The sequence below is a fragment of the Gorilla gorilla genome, chromosome 16 (genome assembly GCF_029281585.2).
Source record: "Gorilla gorilla gorilla isolate KB3781 chromosome 16, NHGRI_mGorGor1-v2.1_pri, whole genome shotgun sequence".
In the NCBI taxonomy this organism is placed as follows: Eukaryota; Metazoa; Chordata; class Mammalia; order Primates; family Hominidae; genus Gorilla; species Gorilla gorilla.
In genome coordinates this window covers 40,610,247-40,632,756 of record NC_073240.2, presented here as the reverse complement: position 1 = coordinate 40,632,756, position 22,510 = coordinate 40,610,247, and the positions used below count along the sequence as shown (strand labels likewise).

Sequence of the window (22,510 nt, the reverse complement as noted above, 5' to 3'; positions counted from 1 at the left end):
TACCTCGGTCTTTGCAATGATCCTAAATCCTATTCCATCTCTTCTTCCCTCCACCCAACCCTCCTCCTGCTCTTCAATAAATACCTAAGAAAGTTGGAGGCCGGGCGCGGTGGCTCACGCCTGTAATCCCAGCACTTTGGGAGGCCGAGGCGGGTGGATCACGAGGTCAGGAGATCGAGACCATCCTGGCTAACACGGTGAAACCCCGTCTCTACTAAAAATACTAAAAATTAGCCGGGCGTGGTAGTGGGCGCCTGTAGTCCCAGCTACTCGGGAGGCTGAGGCAGGAGAATGGCGTGAACCTGGGAGGTGGAGCTTGCAGTGAGCCGAGATCGCGCCACTGCACTCCAGCCTGGGCGACAAAGCAAGACTCCGTCTCAAAAAAAAACAAAAAAAACAAAAAAAAAGAAAGTTGGAATTGGGAATTCTTCTGAACACAGAGGTAAGACAAGTGATTATCACCTAAACAAGGTTAAGTACTTGTTGGAAAAGTATTTATTAGCACCTATGTGATTTGGCCTATCACTACACTCACAAAAGTATAAGAGAAAAACAGAGAAGGAAAGAGTTTTTTTTAAAAAAAATTACCTATGGCATTAGGGTTCTCCAGAGAAACAGAACCAACAAAATAAATAGACATATAGAAAGAGATTTATTACAAAAAATTGGTTCATGGAGTTATGGAGGCTGACAAGTCCCAAGATCCGCAGTTGGCAAACTGGAGATTGGCAAGCTGGAGACCCAGGAGAACTGATGGTGTAGTTCTAGTCCAAGTCCAAATGCCTGAGAACCAGGAGAGCCATTACTGTTGTTTCAGTTCAAAAGCCAGGAGGCTCAAGACTCAGGAAGAGCTGATGTTTCAGTTCAAGTCCAAAGGCAGGAAACAGCCACCGTCCCAGTTCGAAGGTAGTCAGGCAGAGGGAATCCCCTCTACTCAGCTTTTTTGTTCTATTTTCGCCTTCAATCATTTGGATAAAGGCCACCCACACGGGGGAGGACAGTCTGCTCTACTCAGTCTACCCATTCAAATGTTAATTTTATCCAGAAACACCTTCACAGATACACCCAGAAATAATGTTTTACTACCTATTTGGGCATCCCTTAACCCAGTCAAGTTGACACATAAAATTATCATGACAACTAATTAAAACTTTGGAAACACAAGGTGCCTCTACGTTGGGAGGATACCTTCTTATACTATTCATTACAGGAGATGACTGGGAGGAAAAATTACTTTTAACAGCATTATCTAGAGTGAGAGGTTGCCTATTTTTTTACTCCATTTCCCATTAACTGCTTTGAATGTAGCTTCAGAAAGTTTTGAATAAAAATTAGCTAGCACATAAATGTGTTGGCTGGTAATTCTAATCACCTGCCTTCACCTATGGCTGGGTATCTGATTGCTGCCAGGTGTTAACACTTACCAGCTCATATCAATGTAACACCTACTGTGGTCTGAATGTTTGTGTCCCCAGCCCCCCAAATTCATGTATTGAAACCTCATCACCAATATGATGGTATTAGGGGATGGGATCTTTGGGAGGTAATTAGGTCATGAGGGCTCTGGTGCCACAGATGAGATTAGTGCCTTTATAAAAGAACCACTAATAGGAACCAGGAGTTTTAACGTGTGCCTGTAGTCCCAGCTACTTGGGAGGCTGAGGTGGGAGGATCACTCAAGCCCAGGAGTTTGAGGCTAGCCTGGGCAACATGGTAAAACCCCTGTCTCTAAAAAATAAAATAAAATAAATGAAACTAGGGATACTAATAAAAAAGGCACCCTTCTACCACATGAGGAGACAGCTAGAAGACACTATCTGTGAACCAAAAAGCAGTCCCTCGACAGGCACTGAATCTGCCAGAACCTTGAACCCGGACTTCCCAGCCTTCAGAACTATGAGAAATAAACTTCTGCTTTTTATAAGCTGCCCTGTATAAGGTATTTTGAACTACTATAGTCTGAACTTCAATAGACTTAGACAATACCTGTACATGGTAAGTAATTGAAAGGGACTGTAATTTATGTGTTTTTTGACCTTTTCAGGTTTAATTTCAGAAAAAAAATCTGAAATGGTACATTTTAGTTTTTGTTTTGTTTTGTTTTTTTGAGACGGAGTTTCACTTTGTCATCCAGGCTGGAGTGCAGTGGTGGTACCAGCTCACTGCAACCTCCGCCCCTGGGTTCAAGCGATTCTCCTGCCTCAGCCTTCCGAGTAGCTGGGATTATAGGTGACTGCCACCACACCCGGCTAATTTTTGTATTTTTAGCAGAGACGAGGTTTTGCCATGTTGGCCAGGCTGGTCTCGAATTCCTGACCTCAGGTGATCCACTGGCTTCAGCCTCCCAAAATGTTATGATTACAGGCGTGAGCCAACATGCTCAGCCTGAAATGGTACATTTTTTTTTTTACAAAAGGAAAATAGATATTAGTATTATGAGAGATTATATTTTCCTTAAATGACTGCAATAATATCTCTACTTAATCTCCCATTCCACATGCTCTTCTTATAATGTGACTAACACTCCTCCCAATTAGTGTCCCCTTTACTTAAATGTGGTGTTTTTGTAGCTGCTTCAACAAGTAGAGTACAGTGGAAGTGACGCTGTACAACCTCTGAGATTAGGTCATAAAAATCAATGCAAGCTGGTCTGAGTCTGAGTGCAGTGGTGTTTACAACTAATTGATCACAACTACTTTACAGATTTCTTTGTTCCTTCTCCACTCCCACTGCTTCACTTGGCTAACCTAAAAAGAAAGAGAGAAAAAAAAAAGTCAGTGCAGCTTCTGCCTTGTCCTCTTGGGACTCTTGTCTCTCTTGGGATGCTCACTTTTGGAGCATAGCTGCCAGGCTGTGGGGAAGCCAAACAGCCACATGGAGAGGCCACATATAGATGTTCCAGCTGAGTTCCCAGTCAACTGCCAACATCAACTGCCAGACATAGAGTGAACAAGCCTTCAGATCCCAGACCCAGGCAGCAACGCTGAGCTACACTTCTGGAGTTATGCTCTAAGCCACTAAATTTGTTATGGTTTGTTGTGCACTGGTAGATGACCAGACAATTATAAAAAACACTACTATAGACATTTAATACATATTTAAATCGTGTCCAATCTTTTACATCACAAATCTTAAGATCTTTTGACTCATCCTTAAAAAAAACTCATACAGCACACAACTATTAAGAATTGTGCCACTCTATTCCTGTCTTTAGCCCTTCATTTTTGAGAGGCAATCCTTCCTCAAGTCTGAGAATCATGGTGATCTCAGCTGATTGGGTTATTTCTTGATTCTACTGACCATATACCCTAACACCAATTGAGGGGTTGTAGAGAATTTAGTGATATCTTTTCAGAATGAAAACATGAGAGCGGTTTCTTGCTTTCTCCATTCTTTACAGCTGCAAAACTGATTCTTTTCTATACCTTTATCCCAACTGTTACTAGTTTTGAATTCGGGATGGAGGGTGAAGGTGGGTAAAGGGATATTTTTATAACTGTTATCAAACAACTCTATTTACACACATTCTTCAACCCTTCCTAAATGAGTATGCTGGATGTTGGTGAATTATTATAATTTTTCGTTTCTAATGATTATAGTGTAAGGGGTTTTATCTTGAGAACTATGTTTGGACTCCCGGAACTAATGTTAACCGCTGGTAATGGCGTTCTTGGGGGTAAAATACAATTAGTGTAATTAGTAATTTTCCGTCTCTTTCTCTTTCCCCTTTTTGGTCTCCAAAATGTTTAAAATAATTCTCACACAGATTACTATGTGAAGGTATTGTGAAACACCAAATATGTACAAGACACGGATTTTTACCCTTTCAAGAGTAAATAAGGATTACCAGTGAAAAGGAAACAGCCATATTGTACCAGGATCATCCTTGGGGCAACCAAGGAATAACTGTAGTTTTAATCAATTCTTGAGTTGTTGTCCTTGGTCCCAGTCCCATAATCAACATGTCAAAGTCTTCTACCATGTACCTCACTTATTAAAAAGAAACGAGTTTCCATAAAGTCGACCACGCATCTTTGTTCTCTTTATCCCAGATCCTCTCTCTGCATCCGTACAGTTTCCTCTCCCACTTGGCATCTCTTTACCGTTTCTTCTTGTTTACTTGACTATCCCAGCTCCCAACATTTTCTGTCCCGGAATCCACTAAGCCCGGGTTATACTGTGTACATGTTAGAAATGATACTCACTAAAAAGGCCCAGGAAACCATGCACTGAGTTCTATATTTCATTTTTCTTAAATGCTCCAGCTACACCCAAGGACTGACTGAGGGGCCGGGAGACTGGGCTCCGTGCCCAGGTGGCAGGGGCGTGTAATTCTAACACCGCAGGCAGCCCCTGCTGACGAGATACAGAGGAGTAACGACAGTTAATAGTAAACGAAGCGAAGCCCCGGGAGGTGTAGCGAGCATGTCCACGACAGCCAGTCACTGATCCTCCGGCCTCCCACGCTTCCAGCCGAGACAGTCACGCTCCGCGGGGCCAAGATGGCGCCCTCCCCGCGGCAGCCTGGGCGCGAGGGGCGGGGCCGCGCGTGCCACGTGACCATCCTCGCCAGCCGCGCGCCCCCGGCTGCCCCAGGCGCGCACCGAGTCTGGCGGCCGCGCAGACGGTGCCACTGCCCCACTGGGGGCGTCCTCCTTCGTCCCCGCCCGGCTGTCAAGCTGTGTTCTAGCGGCCAAGGGACCGAGGGGGGCTAAGAAAGGGGGCGCCCAGCCATGCAGAGGCAAAAAGGCGCTGCGGAACGGGGTCCCCGTCGCCAGTGCTGAGGCAGGAGGTCGGAGCCCCCAGTGAGGGGCTGGGAAGCAGGACCCAGCACGGGCGTCTTGGCAGGCGGCCGGGCGCAGGGCCAGGCTGCTGGGGACGCTCAGGGCTTTCCACCCAAGCCATGGGCGCTGTCGGGCACTCGGGGGTCCCCTCGTGGCTCCGGCCACTCGGCGTGGGCATTACGTTGGCTTCACATCGCCATCCAGCCTCGAAGCCAACAGGACTGAAAAATAGCTTCGGCCAAACGTTGTCCTCCCGCTAAGGAGAGGGGTCGAGTGCGTCAGCCCGAGGGGACTGGTGAGGGATGCCCTAGCCCTCGAGGGGCGGAGGACCCGCGGTTGAAAGAGGCAGCGGGAGCGGAGAGCGCCCTCTTTGACCATCGAATGCCTCCTTCTGTGTTTCCATTCCTGTCGAATGGGCTGGGCCACGCTGACCACCCTGGAGGAGGGACGGACGACGCTCGGCGGGCTCTGACCCTGCCGCCTTCTTGTGGCTGCTGACTGGGATCCAGGAGGGAGTGGGCATGGGGTGCAGCCGCGCCTCCCTCCCTCCCCGCCTCCTGGGCGCCGGGGTTGGCGATGTGGAGACGTGAGGGGACCCGTCGGCTGCCCCGGCTTCTCCAGGACTCCGCCAGGCGCCCGCGCGTCCCTCCTCACCCGGAGGAGGAGAGGCTCCGCGCGGGGCTCCGAGGCGGGCGGCGCGCGGAGCCGGAGTCCCAGCCTCGCCATGGGACATAACGGGAGCTGGATCTCTCCAAATGCCAGCGAGCCGCACAACGCGTCCGGCGCCGAGGCTGCGGGTGTGAACCGCAGCGCGCTCGGGGAGTTCGGAGAGGCGCAGCTGTACCGCCAGTTCACCACCACCGTGCAGGTCGTCATCTTCATAGGCTCGCTGCTCGGTAAGCCTCCCGCGGGGCGCCTCCGGCCCGGGCCTCCCCGAGGGTACAGGCTCGGAGAGCCGGGAGCAGGGCCGCCCAGCCGCCGTGGGTTTCGGGTGCCTGGCAAAGTGCAGAGAGTTGAAGGAAGCTTAAGGATCCCGGGTAGCTGCAGTGTAGTTAAGCAGGGACGGTGGACTCCAGCCCCCACGCGGGAGCAGAAGAGTTCAAATAGGGCTTTCTCGTGGCCCGAGGATGGAGCGGGATCCAGGCGGGAGTCCCCTTCCTCAGATGGCCCCGGCGGAATGCTCCTGGGTGCCCGGCTGGCTTCAGCTCTTGTTTACAAATAGCGAGGAATGAAGATTCTGTGGGAATTTGTTACTGATGATTGAACGGAATGTTACCCATTCTGTTAAAGATGTTTTGCGATCCCATCTTTCCATATATATCTCGAAATAATAATATATACAATTATTTTGATAGACCCTTATTTTCTGCATGTTTTACTGCGTGCTTCTTCGGAACACCGACCTGCTAGTAAACAACCCTGTGAAGTTAAACTGTATGTCGCCTGTCAATGATTTTAAAAAAACAAAACAAAACGCACTCTACTTCCCCATCTATGGGTTGTTTAAGGTACAGAATAAAGGTAGGATAAAACACACACACACACATCCCAGATTTATGTATACTTGTTCAGGGAAGAAAAGATCAACGAATTAAAATGAGTGGCTAGTAAAATATTAGCCTACTAGTGTGAGAATTACCTGTACTTCTCACTACTCTTAAATGATAATAGTCTTTATCGCTCCTCTTCAAACGTTGAATGATACAAGCAATATTCATTTCTATTAAGGTCTATTGAACATACTGCATACCACTTGGATATATGTGGCTTCCTTTCCTGTGTCCCCGATGTGGCGTTTATAAGGATGTGGTGTTATTGGCAAGAACAGTCGTAAAGTTTCAAAGTAGGAATAGGTTACTTTTTGTAGACACTTGTGAATTTCTATGGAAACCAAGATAACCGACATTTAATATACTATTTTTAGAAGAATTTCAAATGTTTGGAATTTCCCTTCATACTTTCTCTAATTGTCATCGTTCCATTTTACTCTATCATAGTATTTCTCTTCGATTTTTTTGTCACGAGGATATTTTCAGGAGTAGATACTAGTATTGCTATATCTAGGTGTGTGTGTGTGTGTGTGTATGTGTGTGTTTTAAGATGTGTTTTCATGACTGGGATGTTAAATGCACATTAGCAAAGCAAAAGCGTATGTTCAAAATACTTTAGGTATTCATGATGCATTGTAGGTTATTGGGAGTTAAATTCTGAGTATTGTCACACTTAAAGTGTGGGTTATTGGAGAGGTAGTAGAAGTGACTGTATTTTTATTTCTGCAGGTTTTCCCCCAATATACATATACATACATACATTCATACATACATGTATATATATTTTTCCCTCCCCCACGGATAACTTTAACTCTGAAGAAAGGTGGTGTTGGGAGGAGAAATTCTGAGAAATTTTCTCATGGTTTGAGTCTAAAAAATTTGAGTACTATTGAAGTAGAAGACAGGACATGTATGTAAAAGACATAGCAAATCGTAAACATTTAATGAATGTTACTTCTGTTATCCATGTCCTTTCCATTTTTGTAGCTTGCATTGGATTCAGGAATTTCTAGATAAATCTGTCCTTATTTCAGCTTTTCTCCACATAGCACTTGTGAGTGACATGCAAAACCTTCTTTAGTAGATGTCTCCAAAGGACAAACTGATTTCCTCTTGACCTATGGTGCCTGACAAGCTAAGGAGTCTTTTTTTTTTTTTTTTTTTAGACAGAGTTTCACTCTTGTTGCCCAGGCTGGAGTGCAATGGCACGATCTCCGCTCACTGCAACCTCTGCCTCCTGGGTTCAAGCGATTCTCCTGCCTCAGCCCCCTGAGTAGCTGGGATTACAGGCGCCCACCAGCATGCCTGGCTAATTTTTGTATTTTTAGTAGAGATGGGGTTTCACCATGTTGGCCAGGCTGGTCTCGAACTCTTGACCTCGTGATCCACCTGCCTTGGCCTCCCAAAGTGCTGGTATTACAGGCTGAGCCACTGTGCCCGGCTGGGAGTCTTCTATTACCCCTTCCACGTTACATGGACCCTCCTAAAAGAGAATTCAATTTGCTCCTTTTTATATGCAGAAAAAAACCCATAAATATAGACAGTATGTCTGGTTTCCTTAAAAGTTCAGCTGAGCTTGGTGTGGTGGCTCACACCTGTAATCCCAACACTTTGGGAGGCCGAGGTGGGCAGATCGCTTGAGATCAGGAGTTTGAGACCAGCCTGGCCAACATGATGAAATCCCGACTGTACTAAAAATAAGCTGCGTGTGGTGGCATGCATGTGTAATCCCAGCCACTCGGGAGGCTGAGGCAGGAGAATCGCTAGAACCCAGGAGACTTAGGTTGCAGTGAGCTGGGATTTCACCACTGTACTCCAGCCTGGGCAACAGAGTAGAGTCTCCAAAAAAAAAAAAAAAAAAAAAAAAAAAAAGTTCAATCACAACATTGCCCTGTATACTTGTTAGTTTTTTTTTTTTTTTTTTTTTTTTTTTGAGACGGAGTTTCGCTCTTGTTGCCCAGGCTGGAGTGCAATGGCAGGATCTCAGCTCAGCTCACTGCAACCTCTGCCTCCTGGCTTCAAGTGATTCTCCTGCCTCAGCCTCCCAAGTAGCTGGGATTACAGGTGCCCGCCACCATGCCTGGCTAAGTTTTTGTATTTTTAGTAGAGATGGGGTTTCACCATGTTGGTCAGGCTGGTCTCCAACTCCTGACCTCAGGTGATCAACCCACCGCAGCCTCCCGTAGTGCTGGGATTACAGGCATGAGCCATGGTGCCCTGCCTACGTACTGGTATTCTTGATTCATTGGTTTCTAAGGACTTGTCCCATTCAAACACATCTGTGTACATTAGAATTCTGATAATGTCTGTTGAGGCTCAGAGCTTAAGTTTCAAAGCCTTGTGCAGTCAGAGGCAAGGCAAGAAAACTTGGGAAGCACATTTCATAAAGCCTCCAAATAGAGAAAAATCATAGATTAGGAATAAAAGAAAAGGAATCTGTATGATTGAAAAGTAAATTGTGGGAGGATGGAATAGTACCTGGAAAAAATAACTGATTAAGTAACTTACTTTAGTTTACTTATTTCTTCTGCCCCCAAACATAGACAAATTAGTTTTTCTTTATTTTTTTCTCTTGAAACAAATTTAAATATACTTCTTATATTCTCTAAATAGACTTCTTTTTTATTGGGATTTCCAGAGGCCCATTATTATGTGAAAATAATTCATTTGTACTACTGGTGTCTTGTACCTCTTTTTGAAAACTGTTTTAGTGTCTTGTATTAGAAAAAATCCCTAAGAACTTGGAATAACTGTAATATTCCAACCAGAAGAAACACTATTTGCTGTGTTGAAAATGAACACAAGGCTTGTACATAATATTATTCAAATAATATGTATTTTGGGGGTTTGCGTAAACTAGTGTTTCTCAGCCTTCTTTAGACAACATCTTGGCATATCTTTAGGTATGTTGTAGATACTGAAATAAAGTAAAATAATTTAGATTCCTCTTCAATGGCACCAATCACTTTTAGTAGTCAAGAGTGTGAAATCAAAGACTCCAAAAGATCTGGAATCACCGTTTCCAATTGAACTGGAAACGGTGGATTGAACTCCTCAGAGTTAATGTTTCTCTTTTTCCCCTTCTCCTTAGATTCACAGTCTAAGTACCAAGAGAACTGGGCTCCTCTCTGGTGCTTTGACTTGAAAAAGGTAGGTGGTTATGATCTAGCCTATTACCTCTGAGCTCCTCCTACACAGGTTGCCTGTCATCTGTGGCAATCATCATCAGAGATTTTTATAAATGAATTTGCTTTTATTTAAAGAAAATTAACATGGTGGGCAATAACCCACAAGTATGTATCCTACATTGCAATTTATTTTTTAATTTTTTTTTGTTTTGAGATGGCGTCTCACTCTATTGCTCAGGCTGGTGTGCAGTGGCACAATCTTGGCTCACTGCAACCTCTGCCTCCTGGGTTCAAGCAATTCCCCCTGTGTCAGCCTCCCAAGTAGCTGGGATTACAGGTGCCACCACGCCCAGCTAATTTTTTTTGTATTTTTAGTAGAGACGGGGTTTCACCAAGTTGGCCAGGATGGTCTTGAACTGCTGACCTCAGATGATCCATCCGCCTCACCCTGCCAAAGTTCTGGGATTACAGGAGTGAGCCACTGCGCTCAGCTGATTTTTAACATTTTTTAAATAGAGAAATCAGCTTTCCTTTGTCTGGCTAGACCGCAAAATGTATGGTTCTTATTCTTAAGCTATATTCCCTTTCCTTTATAGACTGAATGTTTATATTCCCCCTCAAATTCATATGTTGAAGCCCTAATCCCCAATGTCATGTTATTAGGAGGTAGTACCTTTGGGAAATAATTAGGTTTAGATGAGGTCATGAGGATAGAGTTCTCAAGATGGAATTAGTAACATTATAAGAAGGAACTAGAGAGCTTGCCCTCTCTTTCTTTGCACCATGTGAGGATATGGCAGAAGGCAGCTGTTTGCAAACCAGGAAGAAGGCCCTCCCCAGAACCCGACCACGTTAGCACTCTGATCTCAGACTTCCTAACCTCTAGAACTGAAAGAAATGTCTATTTTTAAAGCCACCCAGCTTTTGGTATTTTGTTATAGCAGCTGGAGCAGACTAATACACTTATGAATGGTCTGTAGTGAGCATGTGAAATTGATGACCCCAAGTAAAGATCCAACTTGCCTGTGGCTTGATTCCATGAGGTGGTTATTGAAGTATTCATTTGAAGGGAAAGGTGGGAAATCGACTTGTTAAATCTGTTCAGCAGATCTGTTGGATAGACACTAGTTTTGCTCATGCTTGCTTATAGTCTTTGAGCAAAATCATATGGGGTACCAGCAAGGTTCATGGTACTTGTTTGATAGAGAAGTATACTTGTGCTTTTGATATTATTTGAAGTTTACCAGAGAATAGCTGGATTATTCTTGGAGTTCCTTAGTTAAATGTTTGATAGAAGATGTGTTAATACTATAATACTAGTTTGCACTTACAATTTGTAATTACTCAGGATCATTTTTAGTTAACAATACTTACAGCCAATAATAATATAATATCAACAGCCTTACTTCTACATAGAGTTTCTGTCTTTTGTATGCCTAAAAACCTAGCAGACTACGTTAAGAATAAGGTATCCTGGGCCAGGTGTGGTGGCTCATGCCTGTAATCCCAGCACTTTGGGAGGCCAAGGCGGGCAGATCACTTGAGGTGTTCGAGACCAGCCTGGCCAACATGGCGAAACCCTGTCTCTAGTAAAAAATACAAAAATTAGCCAGGCATGGTGGTAGGCACCTATAATCTCAGCTATTCAGGAGGCTGAAGCAGGAGAATGGCTTGAACCCAGGAGGCAGAGGTTGCAGTGAGCAGAGATCGCGCCACTGTACTCCAGCCTGGGTGACAGAGTGAGACTCCTTCTCAAAAAAAAAAAAAAAAAAAAAAAAGAATAAGATATCCTGAATTGATGCCTAAGGAGTCAGGAGGTGGTAGGATCAATAGTTACTAGCTTAATGTATTGAATCAAATTGCCTCACATTGTCTTTTATTTCTATATGATGTCTATATGATAGAATTCTTCCTGGAAATTAAATTCTCTGGTGAAAATTTAAAAAAAGCTTTATTGAGATAAAATTCATACAATATAGAATCCATCCAATTAAAGAGTACAACTCAGTGGTGTTTTTTTGTTTGTTTGTTTGTTTGTTTGTTTTTTGAGACCGAGTCTCACTCTGTTGCCCAGGCTGGAGTGTGGTGGCGCTATCTCAGCTCGCTGCGAGCTCCGCCTCCCAGGTCCACGCCATTCTCCTGCCTCAGCCTGCCAAGCGGCTGGGACTACAGGCACCCACCACCATGCCCGGCTAATGTTTTGTATTTTTAGTAGAGACAGGGTTTCACCGTGTTAGCCAGGATGGTCTTGATCTCCTGACCTTGTGATCTGCCTGCCTTGGCCTCCCAAAGTGCTGGGATTACAGGCGTGAGCCACCGCGCCCGGCCAACTGGATGGTTTTTTAGCATATTCACAAAGTAGTGCAACCACTACTACTACTGAATTCCAGAAGATTTTTATCATCCCATAAAGAAACCATGTAACCTAAAGAAACCATGTATCCTTCGGTAGTAGCACTGCCTTTTTCCCCTCAATACCTTGAGCCCTAGGCAATCACCACTCATTTAGTTTCTTTCCTTCTTTCTTTCTTTCTTTCTTTTTTTTTTTTTTTGAGATAGGGTCTTATTCTGTCTCCCAGGATGGAGTACAGTGGTGCGATCTCAGTTCACTGCAACCTCCACTTCCTGGGCTCAAGTGATTCTGCAGCCTCAGCCCTCTGAATAGATGGGACTACAAGTGTGTGCCACCATGCCCATCTAATTTTTGTATTTTTTGTAGAGATGGAGTTTTGCCACATTGCCCAGGCTGGTCTCAAACTCCTGGACTCAAGCAATCCGTCAACCTTAGCTTCCCGAAGTGCTGGGATTATAGGTGTTAGTCTCCAGGCCTGGCCATACTTTCTGTTTCTATAAATTTACTTGTTCCATAGATCTGTCACACAATATGTGGTCTTTTGTGACTGGCTTTTTTCACTTAGCATAATATTTTCAGGATTTATCCATGTTTTAGCATATATTAGCACTTTATTTTTTATTGCTGAATCATATTCCATTGTATGGATATATTACATTTTGTTTATCCAATCATTTGATAGACATTTGGGTTGTTTCTACTTTTTGGCAATTATGAATAATGCTGCTCTGAATATTTACATACAAGTTTTTATGTGGACATGTGTTTTCGGTTCTCTTGAGTATATACCTAGGAGTGAAATTGCTATATCATATGGTAACTCTATTCTTTTTAGGAACTGCCAGACAGCTCCAGATATCCCTGGTTCTGTAATGAATATACTTTTGTTTTATTTGGTGACATTTTGTAGACTAGGAGGAAATTTGTCTCAAAATGGGAACAAAGAAACATAGCTATGTTTTCCTGTGGGGTGTCCAAGTCTCAAAGTCTCTTGTCCCTAGAGTTTGCCAAACAATTTCTGCATATGTCACTTAATCTAAATCTAAATAAGCCATTTAGATTCTGTAGTGACTGGGAACTGTTGTGAAAGGTTGTTTTTTCCTTTTCTTTTCATTTTTTTTTTTTTTTTTTGAGACAGGGTCTCACTCTGTCACCCAGACTGGAGTGAAGTGGTGCGATCACAGCTCGTTGCAGCCTCAACCTCTCAGGCTCAGGTGATCCTTCTACCTCGGCCTCCAAGTAGCTGGGACTACAGGCGCATGCCACCACACCTGGATAATTTTTTTTTTTTCTTGGTAGAGATGGGGTTTCACCATGGTCCTCAGGCTGGTCTGGAATTCCTGGGCTCAAGTGATCCACCCACCTCAGCCTCCCAAAGTGCTGGGATTACAGGTGTGAGCCACTTCACCTAGCCATGAAAAGTTTCATTGTCAGAGAGTTTCCACATTAGCTGGGTGGAAGATTGTTGTTAGTCATATAGCGCAAAAACAGAGGCATTTTTGCCTAGCCTGGAAGGTAGGAGTGGCTCTAGGCAAAATTTTGTAGTAAGGATTTACCCTAGGCAAAACTAAAAAATAAGAAAACTTTATCTTAAAAAAATCAACTCTCATTTTCAGTTTTTATTGCATCTCTTCTCATAAACCTCGTTTTCTTGTTCATTTTGGATGCCCAATGACCTTCTTCTGAGTTGCTAACTTGTCCTCTCTCTTCCAAAGTTAGCAGTATCTGTATTCTATTCCTTCATGGTGGCTAAATAAATCATGTTAAATGCAGATGTTAACAGATGTTAGTGTATTAAAGTATTTTAAAATAGTGATCTTTGAAGGTACTTTTTTTTTAAAGAAGATATCTTAAGCATAAAGGATGATTTGAACATTTCATATATTTGAGAGGTAAGAGAGAGAAATGGGTTGGATGGATCTTTTAAGTTTGATTCTACTAAAATTGTATCATGAAGCTAGGGATTATTGACAAAAGGAAACTAAGTATAAATAAAACCTCCCTTAACATGCTGTAAGGCATGACCAAAACTCAATAAGCTAAGCATGTAGCCCTGAACCCTCTCAGTTATCACTGTATCAGTTTTTATAGAAAGCATCCTCCCCCTGCAGCACATATGGAGACATTTCTTCATGGCTTCTCTTACTGAAAACTTTTGAATGCCCCTGCTCAAGGAGGAAATTTGTTGTTCTTACTATTGCTTTCTTTTGTTTTTGCATTTGCAAGCAATTTCCAGAGAAATGCCTTCAAACTGACTTGAGCAATATTTTGATCAGTGGCCACATTTCATTCGGAAGAATCATATACGAAACAGTTCTTTCTGGCCTGTACTGAAAACTTGCTTCACCATAAATGAGATACTGAAAAACTTTCAGATTAAGCCACAAGTGTTTAGGTATGTTGGCACTAAATAAGTTTGTAACAATGGTTTATTATCAGTTTTGGAATTGTTTATTTATTTTTTGTTTTTTATATTTTTTATGATTAAAGTTCCTCCTTAGGGACAAAATTACAGAGTTAGGGGCAAAGCATGAAACCTGTCCAGTCTCTCTGGTTTACTCACTTTTTTTCTTTTGCAGAGTTTAAAAAATACAGAAAAAAATTAACAAATTATTATAAATCTACCACTCAGAAATAACAAATGTTAACATTTTGTCATGTTTCTTTCATATATTATATTATATTATTTTATTTTAATTTATTTTATTTTTTTTGATACAGAGTCTCACTCTTGCTCAGACTGGAGTGCAGTGGTACTACCTTGACTAACTGCAACCTCCGCCTCCTGGATTCAAATGATTCTCCTGCCTCAGTCTCCTGAGTAGCTGGTATTACAGGTGCATGCCACCATGCCTGGCTAATTTTTGTATTTTTAGTAGAGATGGGGTTTCACGATGTTGGCCAGGCTGGTCCCGAACTACTAACCTTAGGTGATCCATCTGCCTTGGCCTCCCAAAGTGCTGGGATTACAGGTGTGAGCCACTGAGCCTGGCTGTTTTATAAAAATAAAATGTTGCAGGTACAGTTGAATCTCCCCTATTCCTCTCCTCAACCTTTTCTATCTTGTCTATTCCAGAGCTAGTCACTGTGCTGAATTTGGTGTACAGTATAAACTTCTCCCTTTCTTTGTCCCGTTGTTTCTGCCTGTTGCTTGCCTGTGATCATGAAGTTGGTATTTTTTTTTTTTTCTTTTTGAGATGCAGTTTGCTCTTGTTGCCCAGGCTGGAGTAGAGTGGCGTGATCTTGGCTCACTGCAACCTACCCCTCCAAGGTTCAAGTGATTCTCCTGCCTCAGCCCCACCAGGCCCAGCTAATTTTGTATTTTTAGTAGAGATGGGGTTTTACCATGTTGGTCAGGCTGGTCTTAAACTACTGACTTCAGGTGATCCACCAGCCTCGGCCTCCCAAAGTGCTGGGATTACAGGCATGAGCCACCATGCCCAGCTGAAGTTTTTACCAATTGATACCGATGCTTCCTGTGTAATTAGGTACCTTTGACTTATCTCCAATGTGGTAACTCCCAACCAAGAGTATTGCATTAGCCTTACATTTACACATTTATAGTTTACAACATATACCACATTATTTCATTCGGTCATCATAATAACCTTGTGAAACAATGTAGGGGGCATTTTCTGTTCTTATTTTCTCAGCACATCCCTTCCTCCTAGCAATATTGCTCTCCCACAACACGTGCACTTCCGCTGGTGACATTCCCTTCCTGTATTCATCAGCGTTCTTAGTTGCAGACAACAGATCCTCCTGTCAAAAGAAGACACAGCTATAAAAGCATTTAAAGAAAAATGTTTCCTTGTGAAAATGGATTACAAGGGAGTTCGGGCTTTAAAAGGACTAGCTTGCCAAATGAAATATACAACAGGTAATTAAAAGAAAACCTCAAGATTACCAAATTTACAGTTATTATGTTGGTTGTGAAAAAAAGCTAGTTATTTCATGAGTGTTATAACCTCAAAGATTGTATCATCCCTTCAGATATCAGCATTAAAAGAGAAATAACTTTGTGAAACAACAAAGTTGTTTGTATTGGAAAACAGTAGCTTAAAGAAAAGGCTCAAGATTTCATTTATTTTGAGAACCAGAACTAGATAGAACAGCCTTAGTCTTTTTAAATGTATGTCTTTGTTTTGGGAGAGGGAAGGGGTTCTGGCTGCAAGTGTTTTGTTTTGTTTTTCTTCTGGCTGTAGGGTGTAATGTGCACCCACTTGCATAATGCAAGGACAAGGCATTAGTTTTACTTCTGTATCAAACTAGCCAGTGTATGAAGAAAGAAATTTATTACAAAGTATTATGTTGCTTTTAGAATTTATGAGAGGGTCTGGGAACCAAGCTTAGATGCCACAGAGCCAGGGACGCAGTCAAGAAATATGTACAGTCATTTCACTGTTCGAGCAGAAACCATGAAGCTGTTGCCATGTACCAACTATTATGTGAGGAAGTAGTCACAGAACCCTAGGACACAGCTGGTCCAGAAGAACCAGAGGCATCCATCATCTCCCTGACCTTACAGAGAGAATCTGATGGCTCTGCATCCAGCCCCTACCCCACATTAATCACGTCCACTTTCCTTGGGAACATCTGTTGGGCAGAACCTGGATCATAAGCCTGCACCCTCACTGCAAGCCTGTCTGGAAAGTGATGTTTTAAACTTTCCAGCCTTTGTAGCAGAAGGTAGCAGGTGGTTGAAAGATTACAGAGGGAATATTGAGTGAACCAGACTACAGTATCTGCCACTTTATACTTTGTGTGGTTTTTTAAAATATGACTTCCCCTCACAGTACTCTGTATAGCCCCACTCCCACCCTGGGATACAAGGGTGAGCACATGATTCAGGCTTTACTGACCCCAGTATCCTATTTCTTTGTCCATGAGGATTAGACCAGGAATGGTCATAGGATCCAAGCTTGATCAATCAAATCAATCAACGTCCTTGATATAGAGATGTTGCTAAAGGCGCCATCTTTTTCCACAGGGGCTGATAAGCAGGGATTATAGAAGCCAGGAGTATCTGCTTAGGAGAGAATGAGGATAGAGAGAGAAGCAGAGGTGAGGGTGAGATATAGACACAGGGAGTAGGGGGAGAGAATGAATCCTGATGATGTTGTTTGTATCCCTGGAGGGCCTGAGCCTAATTCTACCCCTTGTGTTTTCCAATTGCATGAACAAAAAAAAAGAAAAAAAAAAGAGAAAATCTCCTTTATTGCTTAAACTTGTTTGAGTTGGGTTTCTGTCACACAAATATCCTGACTGATAACATATAGTATTTTTGTACTGTTGGCAGATAAGTCAGATGTACGATTCATATCCTACATTTGCATGAACAAGTTCAGGGGGTTAGTGACTCATTTAATAGCACATTCTCACAGCCCTGCAGGGCCTAATGCAATGGAAATCAGATGCCCAGAAGAACAGCAGCTGCAATCCAGAGCCTGGAGAATTGAGCAGGAGCTAGGGATGGCCTGGCAACTGAAGAGATGCTCATAGACACTGAGGAGGATCATAAAGCCTGCCAGTGGAAGAAGTTGGGAGGAGAAAGTCATGCTTAGGCTCCAAGAGCCCAGGGATGTAAAGAAGGCTGGAAGCTGTGGGACTGGCAAAGGTTCATGGATGTGCAGAGGCAGAGGTCCAGGGGAGATTTTACTGGACCAGGAAGTACTGGGGCAACTGTCCCAAATCAGCACACAGCCTCTGATTCTTTTTCTCTCTTATTTAAACATCTATTTTTTTTTAAATTTTGTTTTGTTTTTGTTTTTGAGACAGGGTCTCACTCTTTCACCTAGGCTGGAGTGCAGTGGCGTGATCTCGGCTCACTGCAACCTCCGCCTCCCAGGTTTGAGCAATTCTTCTGCCTCAGCCTCCTGAGTAGCTGGGATTACAGGCATACGCCACCATGCCCGGCCTAAACATCTATTTTTAATCAATAGCTTTTTATATATAAATAGTTTCTGATAGTTAATTAATATAAAAACCTAGTGGCAAGAAAAAAATCTAGCTGTGTTAGAAAAGGGAAATATTGGCACTGTTCGATGTAGCCCCCCAGAAGATGATGAACTCAATAACCTCTAGGTCATAAACCGGCTTCAGTTTTCCTGAATGTTTATAAGAGCTTCTGGGGAAGTCAGCAGGCAGGGAGGGCTAAGGGTGAGTTCTGGAAACACAGCTCTTGCTACAGTCAATTATGGGGTGTGGATGAAATACTGGACATATGGCAGGTATATGGTTGGGAAAATGAGCTGCTCCATGTTTTCTGGTTTAGATGGCTAGTGGCCAGCTCTCAGGATTGTCAAAACAGAACTCTCCTATGGGGGTGAAATGAGTGTCCTCAGCTGATCCAAGCTCAGGGCTTGGAAGGGAGAGCGGGAGCTTTGTTAGCACAAAGCCCAGGCATCCAAATGGAGATAAGAGTCTGGGCTAGATCACGTGGGCATTGTCAAGTTAAATAGACAATGCAAAGGCAGAAGGCACCGAGCAAGAGGTGAGAGGTGGAGAGGAGCAAAGCAGAGACATCCTGAACAGCCTCTAAACTATTTTTATGTTTCTTTAACTCATCAAGCTTAATACTTGCAAAGACCATTGACTTTGCTGTTCTCTCTGCCTTAGAATGTTCTTTCCTAGATGCTTCTCATGGCTGGCTTGTATCCATCCTTTAAATTGCAGCTCAAATGTCACCTCTAACGGGTCTTCCCCAATCACTTCTATCACATCACTCTGTTTATTCCCTCTGTAGCAGTTATAACTCCAGAAATTATCTTGTTTGTGTGGCGTTCTCCCTTGCTCCATTAGAATGCAGCACCTTGAGAACTGGGACTTTATTTCATGCACTGCTGTGTCCCCAATATTTAGAACAGTGCCTGGTGCATAGTTTGTGCTCAATACGTAGTGATTGATTGAATGAAGTGCTTGGGGACAGTTAAATAGGATGATTAATTAATCACTATTTTGATTTGCATGAGACTTAGGGGCCTTGTGAAAATAAACATGAATTTCATCCATAGCCGGGATTCAAACACACATGGCCATGCCCAGTGAACTAAAGTGGTGCTTACAAAAGCCAGATATCTGGAGGGACAACAGGTCTCTTGATAGGAAATCCACAGGGGCAGAAGGTTTCACCTGATTTAAATAAGAATGAGCCTATGACATAAGACAGGCAGCATTTTAAACCAGGCAGCATAATGTGTGTGGGATGTCCTTATAGCTTTTGGAGCCTTTGGGTCTTAGGTCAAAAGTATGGCCAAAAGCAGCCTGGGGACATGACCCTTCCTATGGAAGAGTGGCCGAGAGGCAGTGTTGTCATCAGGGAGCTATACATGACATTTGGCTGCATGTGCTGACGCACATGGCTATTAGGTGTGTAGGATCAGAATGGCATCCTTGAGTTTCTGTCAACTGTTAGGGGACCACCCCTTCTACCCATCTATCTGGAAGGCTCAGTAGTAGGAGTGGGGCTGTGGAAAAAGGGCTGAAAACAATAGAATATTTTGACTGCAGCCAAGGAAGCCTGCAAAAATTAGGTTGAAAACCGTGCTTTTTGCACGACTAAACGCCGTAGGTTTTACAAATAAGTCAGACAAAGGGTCTTCTGCTGATAGAATGTGTATCAGTTTAATAAAGGCTGGTCATCACTGTTGCTTCCATTTGCGCACACAAAACCTTCAGCATCTTTTTAAAAACTGAACTTTTTACTTTGAGATAATTGTAGATTCACATACAGTTATAAGGAATAATAAATACAGAGAGATGCCTGTATCCTTTACCCAGTTTCCCCCAGTGGTAGCATCTTGCAACAAACAGTGCCTGTGTGTGTGTAGTTTGTGTGTAAGGTGGGTACAATACAACAACCAGGACATTGCCCTCGAAATTTCCATCACCACAAGGATTCCAACTGTTGCATTGTTATGGCCACACCCATTTCCCTCCCACCCAATCCCCTCCTTCACCCTTGGCAACCACTAACATGTTCTACATTTCCATAATTTTGCTAATTCAAGAACGTTATAGAAATGGAATACTGTGGTATGCAACCTTTTGGGATTGGTTGTGTTTCATGCAGTATAATTCTTGGGAGATTAATCTAAATTGTTATGTTTGTCAACAGTTTGTTCCTTTTTATTTCAATTCCATTTATATGACTTTATTTTTTCTGACACAGGGTCTTACTGTCACCCAGGCTGGAGTGCAGTGGCATGATCTTGGTTCACTGCAGCCTCAACTTCTTGTGATCAAGCAATCCTCCCACTGTTATGTGCCACCACATCAGCTAATTTTTAAAGTTTTTTTTTTTTTTTTTTTTTTGTAGCGACGAGGTCTCACTATATTGCCTAAGCTAGTCTCAAACTCCAAGTTTCAAGTGCTCCTCCTGCCTTAGCCTCCCAAAGTGCTGGGATTACAGGTGTGAGCCACTGCACCCAGTCTGTATGACATTTTTGAATGAAAGCATGACAACCCTGTAACTTTTCTGGTTATTCTTAAGTCACAAAACACTCTCAATTTAGTACATAATATTTGCTGTCCGCTGATAAAAGAGGCAAACCACCAACCTTGATTTAAAATAAAGAATTCTCTCCTCCACAAAATCCCTAGTGCAGGCCTGGTGCCTGGGAGAAGCCTGAAGTTGAACACAGGAGTCTAGTCTGCTTCCTCCTCCATTCTGAGCTTCTGGCCAAGTTTGCTTGGCTCTCCAAGATTGCAGCTGGGCTGGGGTTGGTGGTTGTAGGGGCTGGAGGAGGGAGTTGTAGGAGGGGCAGGAATAGGCTTACACGATGCTGATGGTGTTGTGAGTGGCTTCATACTCTGGGCTGTTGCCTGTTTCCTTGATGGTGATGATGCCCTCTCATATTCTGTCCTTGCTCCCTGCAAATGCTGCTGGACTTCTAGCTCCTGTCTGTTGAAGCCTGTTTACCTGTGCAGATGACTGTCTTGGACAAGCCCTGACGTGACCCCGTGCCATTGCTCTCACACCTTGGCCTATACCCATTATACAGGACACATGCATTCTTTGCCCCCATAAGTTCGGGGAGTGCAGGCTGCCCACTGTAGCCTCTTCTTTGAGCAGCTTATCAGCCCATCTCTTGCTCTTCAGGTTTCTCAAACAGAAAACAATCACAAATTCACGGTGAACCCCAATTGCAGGGGACAAAAATCAAATGTCTGCATGGGCTTGTTGAAAACCCCTAACCAGGCCTGAGGGCTTTGATGAGCACCCCCACCCTTCCTTCCTGGGTAAATAGGACTCACAGTGCACCCACAGTTCTCTATCTATTCCATTATATCCTCCAGGTTGGTGAAGGTTTGAGTCTTATACCTCTTGACTACACCTGTGAAACATTTACATCTTGATCTGATATCTTACTTTATATCTATTATATCTTGATGCCTTGGTAGAATTTTCTGTTTCTGATTTTCAAAAGCGTGTGAACCAGAGCAACTCCATCTTGAACAGAAGCTGGGTAAAATAAGGCTGAAATCTGCCGGGCTGCATTCCCAGACAGTTAAGGAATTCTAACTTATAGGGTGAGATGGGAGGTCAGCACAAGATACAGGTCATAAAGACCTTGCTGATAAAACAGGTTGCAGTAAAAAAGCCAGCCACAGCCCACCAAAACCAAGATGACAATGAGAGTGACCTCTGGCCGTATTCACTGCTACACTCCCAGCAGTGCCATGACAGTTTACAAATGCCATGGCAACATCAGGAAGTTACCATATGTGGTCTAAAAAGGGAAGGCATGAATAACCCACCCCTTGTTTAGCATATCATCAAGAAATAACCATGAAAATGGGCAACCAGCAGCCCTTGGGGCTGCTCTGTCTATGGAGTAGCCATCCTTTTATTCCTTTATTTTCCTAATAAACTTGCTTTCATTTTACCCTATGGGATTCGTCCTGAATTCTTCCTTGCACGAGACCCAAGAATCCTCTCTTGGGGTCTGGATTGGACCCCTTTCCTGTAACACAATGACCAGACACTATGTTAATTTAGAAGCATTTTTCCCCCCTACTTAAAATTCATGATGCAGTTTTGTTCAAAGTCTCCATATGCCTCTTCAACATCAGCATCTGCTTTGGCTAGAAGCAGTTTGGAGCCATCTCATACAGTTTTTTGGAGGCCCATCATCATTACTTAAACCTGTGTGAGTAAGATGCCACACTTAAAAAAAAAAACCTCACATATGATGTAGCCACTGAAAATATTATGCTAAGCCACAAGTAATCATTCTGATTTTTTTAGGACTGTTTTTCTTTCTTCTCCCTGTTTGTCTGGTTGCCATTCACAAATGCCATGACATAATAATATATGGCTTTTTAAAGAGAGCTTATAAAACTTGCAGTTGTGAACTCACACACCCAGGAATGATGAATAATTTGCTTCTTTTTAAAACGTACTGCATCAGATGACCTCTACAGGAAGCCCAAAGTAGCATGGACAGAGATAATTTCAGGTCATCGTGCCTTCTCCAAACAAAGTTCCAAATAAAGTAATTTGTTATTTGTTTCGAATGAAGTACAGATGCTCCTTGACTTATGATGAGGTGTCCCAGTAAATCCATTGTAAGTTGAAAGTATAAGCTGAAAATGCATTTGATACACCTAAACTGCCAAATATCATAGCTTAGCCTAGACTACTTTAAATGAGCTCAGAACACTTACATTAGCCAACAGTTGGACAAAATCGTC

At 43.1% G+C, this 22,510-nt stretch overlaps 1 protein-coding gene and 1 long non-coding RNA gene across 8 annotated transcripts in view; one reads left to right on the top strand and one right to left on the bottom strand.

The window, feature by feature from the left end:
- Positions 1-633: 633 nt before the first annotated feature.
- Positions 634-4,531, bottom strand: LOC101136472 (uncharacterized). Its single transcript, XR_008671993.2, has 2 exons — positions 3,848-4,531; positions 634-2,747 (listed from the first exon to the last, which is right to left on the bottom strand). It is a non-coding gene; the product is annotated as an uncharacterized lncRNA (long non-coding RNA).
- The window catches only part of GPR176 (G protein-coupled receptor 176), a 120,201-nt gene continuing 101,917 nt past the window's right edge, over positions 4,227-22,510 (top strand). For 2 of the 7 annotated variants that reach the window (XM_063698465.1, XM_063698464.1), the window contains exons 1-3: positions 14,047-14,210; positions 14,537-14,652; positions 15,550-15,695. In XM_063698465.1, coding sequence (XP_063554535.1) covers positions 15,619-15,695 — 77 coding nt within the window. In that variant the 5' untranslated portion in view covers positions 14,047-14,210; positions 14,537-14,652; positions 15,550-15,618. Of the gene's footprint in view, positions 5,681-14,046; positions 14,211-14,536; positions 14,653-15,468; positions 15,696-22,510 lie in introns of those variants that run through there. The other 5 variants (XM_063698466.1, XM_055363356.2, XM_055363357.2 and 2 more) reach the window with 4 other exon arrangements.